The 22,461-nt window shown below is 34.0% G+C and overlaps 2 protein-coding genes across 2 annotated transcripts; one reads left to right on the top strand and one right to left on the bottom strand.

Moving 5' to 3' along the window:
• Positions 1–9,117: 9,117 nt before the first annotated feature.
• LOC117929676 (receptor-like protein EIX2) lies at positions 9,118–12,735 on the top strand. The gene has a single exon (XM_034850042.1). It carries the CDS (start codon positions 9,162–9,164, stop codon positions 12,183–12,185), a length of 3,024 nt encoding a protein of 1,007 aa, XP_034705933.1. The 5' UTR covers positions 9,118–9,161; the 3' UTR covers positions 12,186–12,735.
• Positions 12,736–18,129: 5,394 nt separating this feature from the next.
• LOC117930041 (receptor-like protein EIX2) lies at positions 18,130–21,138 on the bottom strand. The gene has a single exon (XM_034850490.1). It carries the CDS (start codon positions 21,136–21,138, stop codon positions 18,262–18,264), a length of 2,877 nt encoding a protein of 958 aa, XP_034706381.1. The 3' UTR covers positions 18,130–18,261.
• Positions 21,139–22,461: the final 1,323 nt, after the last annotated feature.

Genomic DNA, 22,461 nt, shown 5'->3' with positions numbered 1-22,461 from the left:
GGATATCGGGTCTTTCTTCTTTAAGACACCTTAATTTAGGAGGAGTCAATCTAAGTAGAGCTTCTGCTTATTGGCTTCATGCTGTTAGCAAGCTTCCTCTTTCCGAGTTGCATCTACCTAGTTGTGGACTTTCTGTCCTCCCTCGTTCTCTCCTATCTTCCAATCTTACATCCCTTTCAATGCTTGTTCTCTCCAACAATGGTTTCAACTCCACAATACCCCACTGGCTATTCCAGCTGGGAATCTTGTGTACCTTGATCTCAGCTTTAACAATCTTCGAGGCTCAATTTTAGATGCATTTGCAAACAGGACTTGTCTTGAAAGTTTAAGAAAGATGGGTAGCCTCTGCAATTTGAAAACACTGATCCTTTCTGAGAACGATTTGAATGGGGAAATAACTGAAATGATAGATGTTTTATCTGGGTGCAACAAGTGTAGTTTAGAGAACCTGAATCTGGGATTGAATGAACTGGGTGTTTTCTTCCTAATTCACTAGGAAACCTGTGCAACTTGCAGTCTCTTCTGCTTTGGGAGAACTCCTTTGTAGGCTCGATTCCGAATTCAATAGGAAACTTGTCGCATATGAAAGAGCTATACCTATCTAATAATCAAATGAATGGGACCATTCCAGAAACACTTGGACAACTTCATGAGTTGGCTGCCTTAGATGTCTCTGAGAATTCATGGGAAGGTGTTCTAACGGAAGCCCATTTGTCAAATCTCACAAACCTAAAGGAGTTGTCCATTGCTAAATTTGCATCTCGGTCCAGACATCAAATTGGTCATCCATATCAGTACTGAGTGGATTCCTTCTTTCAAGCTCCAATACCTGAAGCTGAGATTGCCAAGCAGGCCCTAAATTTCCAGTTTGGCTTAGAAACCAAAATGAGCTTAACACTATAATACTCAGGAATGCTCGAATATCAGACACCATACCAGACTGGTTTTGGAAGTTAGACTTGGAGTTGGATCAACTGGACCTGGGCTATAATCAATTAAGTGGCACAATTCCAAACTCATTAAAGTTTGGTCCTCAATCCTCAGTTTATTTGAATGTGAACCATTTCAATGGTTCTCTGCCACTTTGGTCATCAAATGTGAGTAGCCTATTTTTGAGAAATAATTCCTTTTCTGGGCCAATTCCTCAGGATATCGGGGAGAGTATGCCCATGCTGACAGAGTTAGATCTCTCTCATAACTCTCTAACTGGAACCCTTCCCGTGTCCATTGGTAAACTACATGGTTTAATGATTCTGTATATCATTTGTCTGGAGAAATTCCTGCATTGTGGAATGGTGTTCCTAATCTGGTGGTGCATGTTGACCTGTCGAACAACTGATCTGGTGAGCTGCAGCTTCAGTGGGTTCTCTGACCTACCTCATATTTTTAACGCTTAGCAACAATCATCTTTCTGGGGAACTTCCTTCTGCCTTGCAGAATTACACAAACATCCGTACTCTTGATCTTGGAGGCAACAGATTTTCAGGAAATATTCCGGCATGGATTGGACAAACAATGCCAAGTCTTTGGATTCTATGACTAGGATCAATTTGTTTAATGGGAGCATTCCATTACAACTTTGCACTCTTTCCTCTCTTCACATATTGGATCTTGCCCAAAACAATCTGTCAGGATCTATTCCCTCTTGCGTGGGGAATTTAAGTGCTATGGCATCCGAAATTGGATCATATAGATATGAGGCTGATTTGATGGTGTTGACGAAAGGAAGGGAAGATTCATATAGAAACATTCTCTATCTTGTGAATAGCATAGACCTGTCCAACAAGCCTATCTGGAGATGTGCCTGGAGGGCTAACAAATCTTTCAAGATTAGGCACCTTGAACTTGTCTATGAACCATTTAACAGGAAAAATACCAGACAACATTGGGAGCTTACAACGCTTGGAAACTCTAGACCTCTCAAGAAACCAGCTTTCTGGTCCAATTCCACCAGGTATGGCTTCTTTGACTCTCTTTAATCACTTGAACCTGTCCTATAACAACCTGTCAGATAGAATTTCAACAAGCAACCAGCTGCAAACCCTGGACGATCCATCAATATACAGGCACAACCTGCACTATGTGGGCGTCCAATAACAGCTAAGTGTCCTGGTGATGATGGAACCCCCAATCCTCCTGGTGGAGATGATGAAGGAGACGATGAACATGGAGCTGAGGTTGAAATCAAGTGGTTCTACATGAGCATGGGAACAGGATTTGTGGTGGGGTTTTGGGGAGTTTGTGGCACCTTAGTAGTTAAGGAGTCATGGAGCCTATTTTAGGCTTGTCTATGACATCAAAGAGTGGCTGCTTCTAGTTATTCAGCTGAATGTTACCCATCTGCAAAGGAAACTGAATTTGGGAAGAAGCCAGCATCATACTTGAACAACCTTCTGAAATTAAGTTCCCGAAATAAATGAATGCTTCTATGTAGTTCAGCACTTCAGCTTCATGTACAACCTTCTGAAATATGAAGTTTTGATTCCAAGTTTTTTCAAACGCTTGGTCTTTTATTTTTCTATCTTTTAGTCACAAGTATATTTACTCACATATCGGAGACTTGCCCAAAATAAATAAATGAGCTAATAAACAACGAAGGCGATGTCGGATTCCCAGCATTGCTTTGTTTCCTATCATCTTTTCAACACAACTCTTGACAGGGAAGCAGATTATGATGAAAAATTTAATTAGAAGAAAAAAAAAGGTGCAAATATAGAATCATGGGCACAATTGTTCAAGATGATCACCCACACTCCTGAGCCATGATTTAGCCTTTCTCTTTTTTTTTTTTTTTTCTTTTTGGTGGCTGAATCATCGTACTGCTCCAGTCTGCATCCCTTAAAATTTTCAAACAATTTGCACAGGTCAAACAAAAGGAATCATTTCGTCCAACACTGAATGGGTGGAAGCTTGCTTCATAATGAGAAATAGAAATCCACGAGATTGCCAAGCACATTATGACACATTCTATACTCCAACTACTATGCAAAATAATGAAGTTTTGCACAAGTATCCCAAGACTAGACCTTTGTAGAGCTCCTTGGAAAATGACTTTGAAACATGTTAAAAGCACCTCTTAACACAACCTTTTTTTTTTCCACACGCTTTTTCTCCTCTTGTCCTCTAAGATAGCTAAATGGAAGAGGGTCAATGTCCACTACTGACTTGGGGGTCAATGCTAAGGACAACAGCTTAAGATAATTAATCTTGAATTGTTCAAACTTGTAGTCAACTTTTACCTAACTTACCAACTGGTTTTAGGGTCTAAAATTCCAATATATATGAACAAAGGTACCACAAAGGTTTCTTTTCATTGTAGGAGGAGAAAACAAAGTCTAATAATTTATGATGACATTCCATTTCCTGTCAAGACTATAAGTACCCTTGTGGACTAAATTAGAGGATATGGAAAAAACTAGGTCTGGCTGCAATTTAGGTCTTCACTTAAAAGGCTTAAAAGTAAGTCCTATATATTGACTTCCATAGCCCTTGTACTCAAGTTAAAATAAGCACTTAGATACTGGACCCATTTTAAGGGTATTGTGGAACTTTGCTCATCTAAAGTGAGTACCCTATATTTGACTAATTCCTCGCATGGAGGCAAAGAATGCTCATCCTAGCTAGCAGACTTAAATCTCTCTTATAAAACTCTCAAAATGACACTATTCCCTTGTCCATGAGTAAATTAAATGCTCCAATAACTATCTCAAACAATTATTTATAAGAAGGAGATCTTTACTAAAGAGTGCCTTAAATTTTTAATTGGTATATAATCCATGCTGTAAAGAACATTATGTATAAACTATATCATTATAATAATAGATTTCTTTATAAAGTAAGAAAAATCATTATAATTATCTCTATAAATATTTTAAGTCACGAGGGAAAACATTATCATGAGATGGAGATGAGTTTGTAATAACTATACATTGTAGATGGAGATAAGGGAAAAAGTTGGAGACACTCGGTGAATCAAGGACTTGCAGTTCAAGGTATACATATAAGGAACGGGAAAACATGGGAAGTTTCAAGGTTTAATAATATCTGTTTGTTTGTTTTTTTTTCTATTCTCTAAAATATTTTTTGTGATATACTGTAATGATTTTCTTTCATCCATTGATGTAAGAATGATTGATTGTACTACTTAAAAATATGACATACCTTTATGTATTGATTATTTTATCCTTCTGTCACTAATATATATTAGTATTAAAGTATAATCACGAACGTTAAAACCTCATGTACTTTTATATCTAAATTGTTTTATTTTTGTGTTATTATACTAATGTGTTGGGATCATGGATGGAAATATTGTTTTTCACGAATATATCAATAACTTTATTTTACATATATATTAAGATATATTGGAAATATTAGTGGATTTATTAATACAAAATATTGATGAGACAAATTTAATAAAAACTAAAAAAAAGAAGAAGAAAAGTTTTAAAAAAAATTGTAGAAAAAGAAATAATACATATGTTTAAGTTATTTTATTGAACAATATAATTGCTATATGTACATCAATATTTAAAAATTAAAATACATTATATTTATATTTTTGAAATAATTTTGTTGGAAGATATTGATAATATTTTTCTAAAATAAGAATTTATTACAATCTAATTTTTCAAAGTAAAAAAAAATCTATATTTAAATTTTTATCCAAAACAAATCTATATTAAAAATTCTAATAATATTTATAAAAATTTTTAGAAAAATTTATCTTAAATTCATTTAATATATTTAGATTCATTCATTTTAAAAATTAAAAATTATGAGAAATTTATGAGATAATACTGCAGCTCAAAGGCCTGCCTTTCTTGGATGCGAATCCTGAGCCATGGATGAGAAATTTAACTGTTGGGGAGCATGCAGATGCCAAGCCACAAGTTGTTACCCTTGGTGAAGTGGAAAAGGTAGCCCGCCTTGTAGATGTCCTGCGAAACACCACGCACAATGGTTTCCCAGTTGTAGATGAAGGGCTGGAGCCACCGGTTGGTCTGGTCATAGGAGCAACTGAACTGCATGGAATTGTGCTAAGAGCACACCTTGTTAAAGTGCTGAAGAAGAAGTGGTTCCTGCCAGAGAGAAGGAGAACAGAGTGGGAAGTGACAGAGAAATTTACCCAGCTAAATCATTTTTTTTTCTTTTCTTTTTTTGTGCATACAATGATAACAATGGCCATCTTGTGAGAGAAACTACAGTTTTGAGGTAAATATGACTAACCTGATTGTTTCCTTCACTTGCAGGTGTCTCCAGTAGTTGGGATCTTGACCAGGCAGGATTTGAGAACCTACAACAAGTTGACAGCCTTTCCTCATCTAGCGAAATCCAAGGAAAGGGATAAGGGAAACTGAGCAGCTTTTACGGAGCATTATCTTAATTTTTTTCAACATTTTTGTAGAATTTTGTTCATTCACATTATTGTTATTTACAAGTCATTCGGTCAGTAATAAACAACAAGTTCCTTTTTCACAACACTAGAAAAACAGAAATTGATTCTTGGTATTTCTTCTGTAGTAAAATATTGAAAGAATCCTTCATTTGGTGGTTTGTTGATAATACAAAATTTTTTCACATTTTTTTAGGCGTATGTCAATATTAATATTCTAAGTGATGAGTAAATGTCAAATAATTAGAATATTTATTCTCATTTTCCGTTTCCAAGTGATCTCTTCTTGGTGAGGATTCAAATATAAAATATTTTTTAATCTTTGAAAAAGGATATTTAAAAAAATTAGTTTAAAATCTATGGCAACTTGTGAAGGATCAAGTTGGCACAAGGCTTAAGTCTCCTTTGTCCACTGCAAAGAGTAGCTGGCTTTCCCTAACCCTTTTCCAATACAATATCATAGGTATGCTTCCATGAAACTGCGTCTCGGACCTCTTTAACTTCTCTTAAAAAATGGAGGCTCTTCACTTGAAGTTGGTTATATCATATATGGAAAGTTGAAAATTATATCCCACTTGCAGAAAAAAAAAAAAAAAAAAAGGCAAAAAGAACGCTCAAGTCTAAAGGGGATTTCTGAGAATTTTGGTAGCAGCCCATATTGAATGATGAGAGGTACTACTTGTCAGTTGTCGTTACTTCATCATTATATAATAATAGGGAGAATTGTGTTTTGCGTCTAATTAGGCCCAAAAATTAACATTTGATCCATATATCATACATATTTAAGCTCAAGACCCAAACAAAGTATGAAAATTAAGATAAAGGATATTGTCTTTCATTAATCCCTAAAATACCCTTAACCATTATATAGGTACAAGTGAGTGTGAAATTTCAATTTTTGTGTGTTTTTTTTTCCTTTCTATTCCCTATTAAGTATTACTCATTTCTAACTTTTTTTTTTCTTTTTCTTTCAATCTATATTTCTATTTTATGTCAAATAAAAAACAATAATGTTTTTTTTTGTTTTTCATTTTTAAAGATATTGAATCTTTTTGCTCTTATTATAAGCATATATATATATAATATTAATCAAGAAGACAATATTTTTAATACTAATTTACCAACCTTCCAATAATTTTGAAAGTGTAAATAAGGTAATTGGCCGAATTAAAGTTTTCAAAATATTCAAAATTTCTTCATTCCAAAATTATCTAATTGCTCTCCACACTAATCCTAAATATTTTTTAATAAAGATTTAAATATTTAAAATCATTAAAATAAATATTTTCTTATTAAATCAATTTTTTCAAAGTAATAAGATAAAAATCATGAAATCTTCAAAACTATAATTACAACAAATATTTTTAATTTTAAAACTAATTTCATAATTTAAATTAATGATTTTAAAAAATAAAAATGTTATAAAAATAATTTTTGGTTATTTTTAATTCCATTCAAATATGATTTTTTTAATCTCTATTGATAACAATGAAATTATGTTTATAATATATAAAGGCAAAATATTAAAAATATATATTTCATTTAGTTTACTTATAATGAACAATTCAAACATGATTGATTTAAATTTTATTTCCTATGTGTTACTTTTTGTAGGGAATGTCTTAATGACATAGTTTGGTAAAAAAAGAAAAAAAAACTATCAATAATCGTCTTAATGTCAAATTCAAATTGTTTAAAAATTGTACAAAACCTATTAGGAGCCTTGTACACCCTTGTATACTTAGCACATTTCCCTTGTACAGTTAGTGTAATACCCTTGTACAGTGACACAAATTTCATATTTCTCATAAGTTATATGTTCATATAGGTGTATTAATCATATTTTCAATAGTTTGGTTAAGAAAATGGTGGATGACTTAGGATAAATTTTTTTTTCCCCAAATATCATTATTGGGGAAAATATTAGAATTTTCATGTGAGAGTTAAATAAAATGCACGATATAGGCGTACAATCCTTGGGTGACAAGGAAAATAAAAAAGTGGTTTAGAATTGATCAAAATAATTCACAAAGGGTAATCTTGTACACTTTTGTACAATTAGTACATTTCCCTTGTATAGTTAGTGTAATACCCTTATACAATGACACAAATTTTATATCCTTCCTAAGTTATGTGTCCATGTCCACGTAGGAGTGATTAACCATATTTCCAATGGTTCAGTTGAGAAGATGGTGGATGACTTAATGTCAAAATTTTTTCCCCAAATATAATTATTGGAGAGAGTATTGGAATTTCCATATGGGAATTAAATAAAGTGCACGACATATATGCACAATTCGTGAGTGATAAGAAAAATAAAGGAATGACTCATAATTTATTATAATATTTCACAAATGGTAGTCTTGTACGCCTTAGTACATTTATACAATTATACAGTGGCGCAATAAATGAATAAATAATTTTTTTTTCATACAAAAAAATAGTACTAAACAAGGTTTTCAATTTTCATTTTTAAAAATAGTTTTCATTTTTTAATTAAATGTATTTTCAAAAAGAGACAATATAGAAAATAAAAATTATTTTTTTATAAAAAAATATAAAATAAAAACTAGAAAATATTTTAAAACCAAACTCAAATATAATATATATAATTTTTAGTTACTTGTTTTCATCTAAAATAAGTAAATATACATTTCAACCCTTTTATGTAAGAAAAATGCAATCTCTACTGTGTATTGATATAATCCACTTTTAAAATTAAGTCATATGAAAACATTTTAATTGAGTACTTAAAATAAAAATTCTCCATCCATCCCTTTTATTTATTTTTATTTTTCTTATTTTAATAGATTTTCAATTAATTCAAGTTATTAAAAAAAATCCTTAATAAACAAATTTGTAATATTTCATATAACTTATTACTAAAAGTCATGTTCAAAAAGTTATTAAAATAAGGAAGGAAAAATATTAAAAAAAAAAAATTAAACTTTTTATTTTATAATTGTAACAAAAAAACTTTAAAATACTTTTTAGTATAAAAAAAAAATTAAAATAGTGAATATATTTATTTTAAAGGGTATTTTAATTATTAAATTATTTACTTCTAAAATGTAAAAGATAATTTTTATTTATTTAAATTAATATTTTTTTTAGAAAGTATTTTCCAAAATAGCCTTTGAATCATTAATATAATTTTTATTTATTTATAATTTAAAAATAAAAAATAATGTTAAATTTTCAATTATTTATAAAAAAAGAGTTTAAAAAAATAATGAAAAATCCAAAAATGGTTAATAAAAAAGAATAGTGGCAAGTAGTAGAATATAGACAAAAATGAGTCAAATGAGTATTTTTGTCGATTATTGTCTCATATCCTTATCATCAATTATAGATGGTTGGAAGACCTTATCTTAATTATGAACTCTATATGGGTTGAAAACATAATTGTCCATAGTAATATGCCCACTTGGGCTTTATGTTGGAATACTATATTAAAATCTCAGTAGTGACTGAGCAATTGATTTTTACCCAAGTCCATTTCCCGAAGAACTTTCAGTGATTTGCTAAAAGAAAAAAGGAAAAAGACTTCAAGAAAAAGTAGGCTTAGCTTTGAATAAATAAATAAATAAAAAAACACAAGATAAGTTATGATTTTGATAGTGGAGTTTCCAACTTGTAAGAAGCACTTTCTTTGTCATTGCTATCCTAAACCTCCACACATGGATCTCAATTGACTTATAAAAAGCATTTGTATCAGTATTTTGTGCATTCCATACATACAACTTCTGGCTGCAGTTCTACTTTCATGGCTAATATCAATGCCTCCATTCATTTCCTTCTGCTTATTTTCCTCTCCTCCACTTTTCTCTATCTTGAAACTGTTAAACTTGGTTCCTGCAATGGCGTTCTCAATGTCAGCTGCACTGAAATTGAGAGAAAAGCCCTTGTTGACTTCAAACAAGGTCTTACTGATCCTTCCGGCAGGCTCTCTTCTTGGGTTGGCCTGGATTGCTGTAGATGGAGTGGTGTGGTGTGCAGCCAGAGGGTACCTCGAGTCATCAAGCTCAAACTCCGCAATCAGTATGCTAGAAGTCCGGACGCCAACGATGAAGATACCGGTGCTTTTGAGGATGACTATGGAGCAGCTCATGCATTTGGCGGCGAGATAAGTCATTCTTTACTTGATTTGAAAGATTTGAGGTACTTGGACTTGAGCATGAACAATTTTGAAGGACTCCAAATCCCCAAGTTCATTGGATCATTCAAGAGGTTGAGATATCTCAATCTCTCAGGTGCATCCTTCGGTGGAACCATCCCACCCCACCTAGGGAACCTTTCGAGCTTGCTCTATCTTGATCTCTACTCATATTCTCTTGAATCAGTTGAGGATGACCTGCACTGGCTATCAGGTCTTTCTTCTCTGAGACACCTTAATTTGGGAAATATAGATCTTAGCAAGGCTGCAGCTTATTGGCATCGAGCTGTTAACTCCCTTTCTTCACTCTTGGAGCTACGCTTACCTAGATGTGGGCTTTCTTCCCTTCCTGATCTCCCTCTTCCATTTTTTAATGTCACATCCCTTTTGGTGCTTGATCTTTCGAACAATGACTTCAACTCGTTGATACCTCACTGGTTGTTCAACTTTAGTAGTCTTGCATACCTTGATCTCAACTCCAACAATCTTCAAGGCAGTGTTCCTGAAGGATTTGGTTACTTGATTTCCCTTAAATACATTGATTTTTCTTCTAATTTATTTATTGGAGGTCACTTACCAAGAGACTTAGGAAAGCTTTGCAACTTGCGAACTCTCAAACTATCTTTCAACAGCATTAGTGGAGAGATAACTGAATTCATGGATGGGTTGTCCGAGTGTGTAAACAGTAGTAGCTTAGAGTCTCTGGATTTGGGGTTCAATTATAAACTGGGTGGGTTTCTTCCTAATTCTTTGGGACACCTAAAGAACTTGAAGTCTCTTCATCTGTGGAGCAACTCATTTGTGGGGTCAATTCCAAACTCCATTGGAAATTTGTCGTCCTTGCAAGGATTCTACATCTCTGAAAATCAAATGAATGGAATAATCCCAGAGAGTGTTGGCCAACTCTCAGCATTGGTTGCACTGGATCTCTCAGAGAATCCATGGGTTGGTGTTGTGACTGAGTCTCATTTCTCCAATCTCACAAGCTTAACTGAGTTGGCAATCAAGAAGTCATCTCCAAATATCACCTTGGTCTTCAATGTGAATTCTAAATGGATTCCTCCTTTTAAACTCAATTACCTGGAACTCAGAACGTGCCAACTAGGTCCCAAATTTCCTGCATGGCTGAGAACCCAAAACCAGCTGAAGACGATAGTGCTCAACAATGCTAGGATTTCAGACACGATACCTGATTGGTTTTGGAAGTTAGACTTGCAGCTCGAGCTACTGGATGTTGCTAATAATCAATTGAGTGGGAGGGTCCCAAATTCATTGAAATTTCCCGAAAATGCTGTTGTGGATTTGAGCTCCAACCGCTTTCACGGTCCTTTCCCACACTTTTCTTCTAACCTGAGTTCATTGTATTTGAGAGACAATTTATTTTCTGGACCAATACCTCGGGATGTTGGCAAAACCATGCCGTGGTTGACAAATTTTGATGTCTCTTGGAACTCTCTAAATGGTACCATTCCCTTGTCTATAGGTAAGATTACGGGTTTGGCAAGTCTGGTTCTCTCAAATAATCATTTATCTGGTGAAATTCCTTTGATTTGGAATGATAAACCAGATTTGTACATCGTAGATATGGAAAATAACAGCCTATCTGGTGAGATCCCTAGCTCAATGGGCACCCTGAATTCACTTATGTTCTTGATACTGAGTGGCAACAAACTTTCAGGGGAAATTCCTTCTTCACTGCAGAATTGCAAGGACATGGATAGTTTTGACCTTGGCGATAATAGATTATCAGGAAACCTTCCATCATGGATAGGAGAGATGCAATCGTTGTTGATTCTACGCCTGCGATCAAACTTGTTTGATGGAAACATTCCCTCCCAAGTGTGCAGTCTTTCCCATCTTCATATATTGGACCTCGCACATAATAATCTGTCAGGATCCGTTCCTTCTTGTTTGGGAAATTTGAGTGGCATGGCTACTGAAATCAGCAGTGAGCGATACGAGGGCCAATTGTCAGTTGTGATGAAAGGAAGAGAACTCATATATCAGAATACTCTGTATCTCGTGAATAGCATTGATCTTTCAGACAATAATATATCGGGGAAGTTGCCTGAACTAAGAAATCTTTCAAGACTTGGCACCTTGAACTTGTCCATAAACCATTTGACAGGAAATATACCAGAGGACGTTGGGAGCTTAAGTCAATTAGAAACTCTGGACCTCTCAAGAAACCAGCTCTCTGGCCTGATTCCACCAAGCATGGTTTCTATGACTTCCTTGAATCACTTGAATCTATCTTACAACAGACTATCTGGTAAAATTCCAACAAGCAACCAGTTCCAAACCTTCAATGACCCGTCCATATACAGGAATAACCTTGCACTCTGTGGGGAGCCTCTGGCAATGAAGTGCCCAGGCGATGATGAGGCTACTACTGATTCTTCAGGTGTGGATAATGAAGATCATGACGATGAACATGAAGATGCGTTTGAAATGAAGTGGTTCTACGTGAGCATGGGGCCTGGATTTGTAGTGGGATTTTGGGGAGTTTTTGGCCCTTTGATAATAAATAGGTCTTGGAGGCGAGCCTACTTCCGGTTCCTGGATGAGATGAAAGATAGAGTTATGGTGGTTATCACAGAGAGTGTAGCATGGCTGCAAAAGAAATGCAAATAGGAAAGAAAACATCATCGAACTTGAACAGATATCCATCAACAAGCTTTCTAGCTAAAATAACAGTCTCTATGTGTCAGTGGTTTGCTTCATGTACTTCCTCCTAACACAATAAAACATTGGTTAATTAGGAGCTTTTCTTCCAACCTTGATAGACTGGTATATCTGCTTGCATCTGTGGTATTCTTCTTCTTCTACAGGTTTTTCTTCCTTTTGATTTAGTGAAGTAGCAGAACCTTAGCCCCCTGCTAGGCAATCTGATAACTTTGCTGACCAGTGGGAGAAGTGGATTACTACCTCGCATCAATATACGATCTCAACCCCAGATGAAAGATGAAATGTAAGGTGTCAACCTCCAGTTGCATTTTGGGATACAAACACCTTACATGCTTCGTAATTTTGTGGCTAAACTGTAATGTATGCTATCAACTATGTATGTGATGGACTCTGTATGTATTTTTCTGGTGGTGAGCTGCCATTCTGATTTGTCGGACAAGATTCAGAGGTTCTGTAAAATCTGAAGTTTCACCAGGCTCATGTAAAACTCCTTTTTATTTTTATTTTTGCATTAAATAAATGGACGGACAAATATTGGGAAAATCTTTTAAAATAAATAAATAAAAGATAAATTCATGGTTAAAATCACATTTCAAATTAGATGATTTATATAAAATTTTTCTTTTCAATTGTCATCCACCGTGTTTTAGACTATGTTTAATTACTAAAAAATTTGAATAAAAATGTAAGGGAAAGAAAATAAAGGAAAAACAATAAAAGAGAAAGAAAAAGTAAAGGAATTACGGTACAAATTTAAAGTAAATAAATTATTTTTATATATTACTTTTAATTAATTTCACTTATATCAACCCTTTTATACAAAAAGTAAATAATTTAAAAATATATAAATTTCTAATTAATTGTAATTATGTTTAATTTTTTTTTTAATTTTTATAATAAAATATTTTTTAAAAATATTTTTTCTTTCAAATATAGCTCAAGGAATATAGTTTTCTTCCCTTAATACTTTTTGAAATGTACTTACCCAACCTTCAAGTTGCTCTTAATGTGTATAAGTCTTGAAGGAAATTAAGCTGTTCAGGTTAAGTGATTTTTGGAATAAAATTATCAACTTAGCTACTACATTAACAATTTCCTAACACAATGTCGTTGTGCAATAGAAACTTTAATACAAACAATGCTAGTTTAAGAACAAAAGGATATATCATGGTTACATTCACGGATGAGAGAGAACTGTTTAACTCCTTATATTTATACACTAAACCACTAATCATTTTGCTCTACACACATTTGAGACAACCAACAAATATTACATGCTCATCGATTTATATTTCAACCTCATGCTAGGACTTACCGATCACCTTATCATCTATCCCATCAGCCCAAGCATCGATTTATATTTCAACCTCTTTCAAAATTTCCTCATGTAAAACTCTTTTTTAATTAAATAAATGGGTTATAAAATATTAACTTGAAAAAGATAAATTCATGGTTAACATTGCATTTTAAATTAGATGAATTACATAACCTTTTCCTTTTATTTGTCATCCATGATGTTTTAGGCTAGGTTTGGTTCTAAAAATTTTGAGGGAAAATGTAAGGAAAAGAAAAAGGAGAAGAAAAGTTGAAGGGAAGAATATATATATATTTAAAGTTAATAAATTATTTTTATATGCTACAAACTTATTTCACTTATATTAACTCTTATATATAAAAATTAAATAATTAAAAATATATAAATTTCTTACTAATTTTAATTATATTTAATTTTTTATGTTTTATATATTAAAATAAAATATAATAAAATAAAATTTCTTAATTTGCTCTTTCTTTAATACTTATTGGAACCAAATATAGTTGGAGGGAAATGATTTTCTTTCTTTAGTTATTTCCAAATTCCTTACCTAAGCCTTTAACTGAGTGTAGTTCAGCACTTCAGCTTCATGTACAACCTTCTGAAATATGAAGTTTTGATTCCAAGTTTTTTCAAACGCTTGGTCTTTTATTTGTCTATCTTTTGGTCACAAGTATATTTACTCACATATCGGAGACTTGCCAAAAATAAATAAATGAGCTAATAAACAACGAAGGCGATGTCGGATTCCCAGGATTGCTTTGTTTCCTATCATCTTTTCAACACAGCTCTTGACAGGGAAGCAGATTATGATGAAAAATTTAATTAGAAGAAAAAAAAAAGGGTGCAAATATAGAATCATGGGCACAATTGTTCAAGCTGATCACCCACACTCCTGAGCCATGATTTAGCCTTTCTCTTTTTTTTTTTTTTTCTTTTTGGTGGCTGAATCATCGTACTACTCCAGTCTGCATCCCTTAAAATTTTCAAACAATTTGCACAGGTCAAACAAAAGGAATCATTTCGTCCAACACTGAATGGGTGGAAGCTTGCTTCATAATGAGAAATAGAAATCCACGAGATTGCCAGGCACATTATGACGCATTCTATACTCCAACTACTATGCAAAATAATGAAGTTTTGCACAAGTATCCCAAGACTAGACCTTTGTAGAGCTCCTTAGAAAATGATTTTGAAACATGTTAAAAGCACCTCTTAACACAACCTTTTTTTCTAGTATTTTTCCCCTTTTATTTTCCACATGCTTTTTTCTCCTCTTGTCCTCTAAGATAGCTAAATGGAAGAGGGTCAATGTCCACTACTGACTTGGGGGTCAATGCTAAGGACAACAGCTTAAGATAATTAATCTTGAATTGTTCAAACTTGTAGTCAACTTTTACCTAACTTACCAACTGGTTTTAGGGTCTAAAATTCCAATATGAACAAAGGTACCACAAAGGTTTCTTTTCATTGTAGGAGGAGAAAACAAAGTCTAATAATTTATGATGACATTCCATTTCCTGTCTAGACTATAAGTACCCTTGTGGACTAAATTAGAGGATATGGAAAAAAACTAGGTCTTGCTGCAATTTAGGTCTTCACTTAAAAGGCTTAAAAGTAAGTCCTATATATTGACTTCCATAGCCCTTGTACTCAAGTTAAAATAAGCACTTAGATACTGGACCCATTTTAAGGGTATTGTGGAACTTTGCTCATCTAAAGTGAGTACCCTATATTTGACTAATTCCTCGCATGGAGGCAAAGAATGCTCATCCTAGCAGACTTAAATCTCTCTTATAAAACTCTCAAAATGACACTATTCCCTTGTCCATGAGTAAATTAAATGCTCCAATAATTATCTCAAACAATTATTTATAAGAAGGAGATCTTTACTAAAGAGTGCCTTAAATATTTAATTGGTATATAATCCATGCTGTAAAGAACATTATGTAAAAAATATATCATTATAATAATAGACTTCTTTATAAAGTAAGAAAAATCACTATAATTATCTCTATAAATATTTTAAGTCACAAGGGAAAAGATTATCATGAGATGAAGATGAGTTTGTAATAACTATACATAGTAGATGGAGATATGGGAAAAAGTTGGAGACACTCGGTGAATCAAGGACTTGCAGTTCAAGGTATACATATAAGGAACGGGAAAACATGGGAAGTTTCAAGGTTTAATAATATCTGTTTGTTTGTTTTTTTTTTTCTATTCTCTAAAATATTTTTTGTGATATATTGTAATGATTTTCTTTCATCCATTGATGTAAGAATGATTGATTATACTATGTAAAAATATGACATACCTTTATGTATTGATTATTTTATCCTTCTGTCACTAATATATATTAGTATTAAAGTATAATCATGTTAAAACCTTATATACTTTTATATGTAAAATGTTTTATTTTTGTGTTATTATACTAATGTGTTGGGATCATGGATGGAAATATTAGTTTTTATGAATATATTAATAATTTTATTTTACAAATATATTAAGATATATTGGAAATATTAGTGGATTTATTAATACAAAATATTGATGAGACAAATTTAATAAAAACTAAAAAGAAGAAGAAGAAAAAAAGTTTCAAAAAAAATTGTAGAAAAAGAAATAATACATATGTTTAAGTTATTTTATTGAACAATATAATTGCTATATATGTACATCAATATTTAAAAGTTAAAATACATTATATTTATATATTTGAAATAATTTTGTTGGAAGATATTGATAATATTTTTCTAAAATAAGAATTTATTACAATCTAATTTTTTCAACGTAAAAAAAAAAATCTATATTTGTAATAAATTAATCATTGCATTGAATTCTATTTCATAATTAGATTAAAAGTCAATTTCTAATAGTGATCAAAATTTTAAAATTCTTCTTATTTGACTTTAAGTCCATTACTACTTGCAAAAAATTTAAATTTTTATCCAAAAAAAATCTATATTAAAAATTCTAATAATATTTATAAAATTTTTTAGAAAAATTTATCTTAAATTCTTTTAATATATTTAGATTCATTCATTTTAAAAATTAAAATTTATGAGAAATTTATGAGATAATAGTGCAGCTCAAAGGCCTGCCTTTCTTGGATGCGAATCCTGAGCCATGGATGAGAAATTTAACTGTTGGGGAGCATGCAGATGCCAAGCCACAAGTTGTTACCCTTGGTGAAGTGGAAAAGGTAGCCCGCCTTGTAGATGTCCTGAGAAACACCACGCACAATGGTTTCCAGTTGTAGATGAAGGGCTGGAGCCACCGGTTGGTCTGGTCATAGGAGCAACTGAACTGCATGGAATTGTGCTAAGAGCACACCTTGTTAAAGTGCTGAAGAAGAAGTGGTTCCTGCCAGAGAGAAGGAGAACAGAGTGGGAAGTGACAGAGAAATTTTTGTGCATACAATGATAACAATGGCCTTCTTGTGAGAGAAACTACAGTTTTGAGATAAATATGACTAACCTGATTGTTTCCTTCACTTGCAGGTGTCTCCAGTAGTTGGGATCTTGACCAGGCAGGATTTGAGAACCTACAACAAGTTGACAGCCTTTCCTCATCTAGCGAAATCCAAGGAAAGGGATAAGGGAAACTGAGCAGCTTTTAAGGAGCATTATCTTAATTTATTTTTCAACATTTTTGTAGAATTTTGTTCATTCAAATTATTGTTATTTACAAGTCATTCGGTCAGTAATAAACAACAAGTTCCTTTTTCACAACACTAGAAAAACAGAAATTGATTCTTGGTATTTCTTCTGTAGTAAAATATTGAAAGAATCCTTCATTCCTTTTGCTCTGCCACAACCTAACCTCTAGTCCCGTTGATCGTTTTTCAGCTCCAACGCCACATCAGTAACTAAAATATTCCTCACAAGGGTTTCTTCTTCCTCTTTCCTGACTTCTTTTTCGTGAGACCTACTCCTGGGCCCCTTTTGAACACAGCCAAAACCTCGCTCGATGCTGCAATCATAGCCAAACATCATTTATAATAGTTAATAAGCAAACAAAGGAATGAATGTAATGTGCATATCATGGCATACATCAGAACTAACATGTATTCACTTTAAGTTGCTCAAGTCAATCAGGTAGTTATTTTCCATTAAGAACCAAGTATGCCTGTACTGGAACAACAAAAAGTTAAGGGATAAAGTTTAAATTGCTTAATGCAATTTTATGCACCTGTATCATGTATGGCAAAAATTCAAATTTCTAGTACATATTCCCCTTTACCTGAAACACAGTGAAATAGATTCTTTCTTCTGGAAATTGCTATATGCCTATGTAATTAGGATGACAAATCAGTAAATCATCAAATAATAAAGGCATTTAGTTAATCCAAGAAGTTCCCAAGAGAAAATTTCATGGACAGTCTACAACTGAAAATATGTTCAAAGCCACCTTAGTTTAGGAGACAAGCTTGATGCCCACTCATATGTCAGTTTACAAATAAACAAGGCCTAGGACTCTGCCAGTAATGAAGCTTTAACTGTAAAATAGGTTTGGCTGATTATTGCTGCTGCTAACACAATATTTAAAAGCAATCAAGATCATAAGAAACAATTCCCAAACAGAAATTTATTTGTGTAAATGGCAGGTTTACAATTTATGAGAAATGATGTTTTCATGAAGTATCTCTCCATCTTAAAGCATGTTCCCAGATTTTCTTCACCTGCGACAGTTTATTTCCAACACCTACACCTTTCTTGTCAGACGGGCTACATTCAGTGCCACAGCCAGAAGGAGCCTATCTTTCATTTTGTCGACAAAGCGAAAATAAGCATATCTCCATGACTTCTTGATCACTAATGTGCCACAAACTCCCCAGTGTCCTATGATGAAACCCAGTCCCATGCTAACAAAGAACCATGGCAACTCAGAGTCATCTCCATCTTCATCATCTTTGTCTTCTCCTTTCCCAGTTGGATTTGTTCCATTGTTGTCATGACACTCGTTTGTAAGAGGAAATCCACAAAGTGCGAGGTTTCCCTGGTAAATAGACGAATCAATCAAGGTTTGAAGCTGGTTGCCTGTTGGGATTTTCCCTGACAAGTTATTGTGTGACAGATTCAGGTGAACCAAAAAGGTTATGGAAGCCATGCTCATTGGAATTGGACCAGAAAGTTTGTTTCTTGATAGGTCGAGAGTCTCCAACCACTGCAAGTTTCCAATCTTTTCTGGTATAGTTCCCCCCAAATTATTGCTGGACAAATTCAAGGTTCCCAGTTTCAGAAGGCTTGTTAGTTCTATAGGAATCTCTCCTGATAAGTTATTACAGGACAGGTCTAGACTATTCACTAGGTAGAGACTGTGATAGTATTCAATTGCTCTTCCTTTTGAATAAAGGTTCAAGCGTCCCTCATACCGTGCTATATCATCATCCGAAAGTTCAGATTTGAAGCCGCTCAAGTTCCTGAAACAGGGAGGAATAAATCCTGACACATTGTTGTGTGAGAGGTCCAGAATGTGTAGTGCGGAAAGGGCACAGATTTCTGAAGGAATATTACCGCTGAAGAAGTTGGACCGCAAGGCTAAAATCAACAGGGATGGCATGGTTTCTCCTATCCAGGATGGAATGTTTCCAGAAAATTTGTTATCACCAAGATCAAGGCTTTCCAAGGCACTGCAGTTTTGCAGATGGGAAGGAAGTTCACCAGAGAGATTGTTGTTGGATAGCACCAAGAATCTGAGTGTTGTGAGGGAACCCAGTGATCTTGGTATTGTACCTGAAAGGCTGTTGTTTGACATATCTACAATATACAGGGAAGGCATCTTATTCCAGAACTGAGGAATTTCTCCAGATAAATGATTGTTGGAGATGATCAAGGTCATCAAAGCCTGTAGATTACCCATGGACAAGGGAATGCTACCATTCAGAGAGTTCCAAGAGATATCTAAATCTGTCAGAATGGGCATTGCTTCAGCAATGTTCTGAGGAATCGGTCCAGAAAAAAAATTATCCCTCAGATACAGTGTACTTACATTAGACGACCAGAGTGGGAGAGGACCATCAAAGAGGTTTGAACTCAAATCAACATTGGCTAGGTAGCTGAACACTAATGAGTTTGGAACTCTGCCACTTAATTGATTATAAGCAATGTCTAGTTCACTGAGCTGCAAATCTAATTTCCATAACCAATCTGGTATAGTACCTGAAATTCCAGCATTATTCAGCACTACGGTGGTCAACTCATTTTGAGTTCTGAGCCAGGTAGGAAATTTGGGACCCAATTGGCAAGATCTAAGGTTGATGTATGTGAGTTTGAAAGGAGGAGCCCAGTCAGAGGAGATGTTGAAAACCAAAGAAACATTTGGAGAACTTTTAGTAATAGACAACTGCTTTAAGCTTGAGAGGTTGGCAAAATGAGCTTCTGTTATGACACCTTCCCACGAGTTCTCATTGAGCTCTTGCACGACCAGTGATGAGAGTTGTCCAAGGCTGTCTGGGATGATCCCACCCATTTGATTCTGCGAGAGGTACAATTCCTGTAAAGAGGATAAGCTCCCAATTGTTTCTGGAATTGGACCGCGAAATGAATTAGACCGTAATTGAAGATATATTAAATTCTTAAGATGCCCCAGTGAATCTGGTAGGTTTCCAGTCAGTTTATTGAATCCCAAATCCAGATTCTCTAAGGTACTGTAAGAGCATGCTGATAAGCCATCGAGGAACTCAGTTATCTCACCAGAAAGTTTGTTAACAGAAAGAATCAATACCCGCAAATAGCACAAATTTCCCAGTGTTCTCGGAAACTCTCCTTCGATGTTCGAATTCTTGGACAAATCAAGTAGCTGGAGAGAAGTGAAGTTTTGGAATGCATCTGGGAGTCCACCTTGGAGGTTGTTGGAGTTGAGATCAAGGTACACAAGGCTACTGAGATTAAATAACCAGTTAGGAATGGTGGAGTCAAACCCATTGTTTGAGAGATCAAGAACGGAAAGAGAGGTAAAATTGAGAAATGGAAGAGAAAGAGGAAGGTTGGAAAGTTGACAGTTGGGCATGTGCAACTCCAAAAGAGACGGTAAAGTATTAATGGTCTGGAGCCAGTAGGCTGCAGCCTTGCTGAGATCAATACCTCCCAAGTTAAGGTACTTCAAAGAAGAAAGGCCTGACAGCCATTCTAGGCCATTCTTGTTTGGTTCGATAGAGTATGTGTTGAGATCAAGGTAGCGCAAGTTTGAGAGGTTTGCAATATTTGGAGGGACTATACCATCAAAGGATGCTCCAGAGAGATTGAGATATCTCAACTTCCCAAGTGATCCAATGAATTTTGGGATTTCCATTCCTTCAAAATTATTCATGCTGAGGTCTAGATAATTCAGATATTTCAAATTGAGCAAAGAAGGATTGATCTCACCGCCCAACTCGCTAACTGTTCCATCGCCCTCCAAACTGTTTGGGAATGGGTTGCCAAGTTTGAGCTTGATGACGCGTCCAGTCCTGTTATAGCAGCTAACTCCTCTCCATTTACAACAATCTTCTCCGACCCAAGATGACAGCCGACCTGAAGGATCTGTGAGGCCTTGTTTGAACTTGAGAAGGGCTTCCTTCTCTACTTCTAGGCAATCCATGTTCTGATTGGCAATACATGAGCTGAGTTGAATTGTTCCTTGGGACAAAAACCCAGATAGTAGAAGGAGGGAAAGAAATTGAGTAATGACATTGCACATGATTATGTTATGATCAATGTGTAAGAGGGAGAGTTTCTCTTCTATCCAACAGAATGCTGAATTAGTCTACTTATAGAACAAATTAGGTGCCTGGGGGGAAGATTTAGTTGGTTGATGTGGTTAGGACATTTGACACCTACATGGTGGTTGCTAGAAGTCAATATGGAAATTCTTTGCCCTTTTTGAGACGCTAGAATGTGAACATTTTTTTATAGGTTACGATGTGAACATTAGAAACTGTACGAGGAAGTGTGACATGCAATACTTTGTTCCGAAAGGAGGAAGAACTTTCTGATATCCTCACCAGCTACTAACTTGAGAACTCTATTCCCATTTGACATTATCCTGACTGTCATACAATATATTGCCAAAAACACGGTTAAAAGAAATTTTTTAATTTATATCTAAACATCACGTGACTATTCTCTTTAAAAACATTTATAATAATAAAACTATTAATGAATAAAAACATTATAAGTAAAATCGGTTTAATTTTCAATTTTTTTCCTACACGCTCTTTCTCCTCTTTGTCCACTAAGATAGCTGAATGGAAGAGGGTCAATGTCCACTACTGACTTGGGGTGAATGCTAAGGACCGCAGCTTAAGATAATTAATCTTTAATTGTTCAAACTTATGTTCAACTTTTACGTAACTTACCAACTGGTTTTAGGGTCTAAAATTCCAATATGAACGAAGGTACCACAAAGGTTTCTTTTCATTCTTGGAGGAGAAAACAAAGTCTAGTAATTTATCATGACATTCCATGTCCTGTCTAGACTATAAGTACCCTTGTGGACTAAATCATAGGATATGGAAAAAACTAGGTCTTGCAGCAATTTAAGTCTTTGACTTTAAAGGCTTAAAAAATAATGCTCATCCCAGCATACTTATATCTCTCTGATAAAACTGTTGAAATGATACTATTCCCTTGTCCATGAGTAAATTAAATGGTCCAATTAGTATCTCAAACAATTATTTATACCAAAGAACTCTTTTTTGAAGAGTGCCTTAAATTTTCAATTGATACATAATATTATCCATGTTGTAACCAACATTATGGATAAAAAATATCAATATAATAATAAAGTTCTTTATAAAGTAAGAAAAACTACAATTATTTTTATAAATATTTTAGGTCAAGAGGAAAAAGATTGTGATAAGATGGAGATGAGTTTGTAACAACTATATATGGTAGATCGAGGTATGGGAAAGAGTAGGAGACA

Source organism: Vitis riparia, chromosome 14 (assembly GCF_004353265.1).
Source record: "Vitis riparia cultivar Riparia Gloire de Montpellier isolate 1030 chromosome 14, EGFV_Vit.rip_1.0, whole genome shotgun sequence".
In the NCBI taxonomy this organism is placed as follows: Eukaryota; Viridiplantae; Streptophyta; class Magnoliopsida; order Vitales; family Vitaceae; genus Vitis; species Vitis riparia.
This window is presented reverse-complemented; position numbering and strand designations above follow the sequence as displayed.

Excerpts from the sequence above, each read along its gene's own strand:
- LOC117930041 (XM_034850490.1), bottom strand. The coding sequence starts at position 21,138 with ATGGATTGCCTAGAAGTAGAGAAGGAAGCCCTTCTCAAGTTCAAACAA.
- LOC117929676 (XM_034850042.1), top strand. The coding sequence starts at position 9,162 with ATGGCTAATATCAATGCCTCCATTCATTTCCTTCTGCTTATTTTCCTC.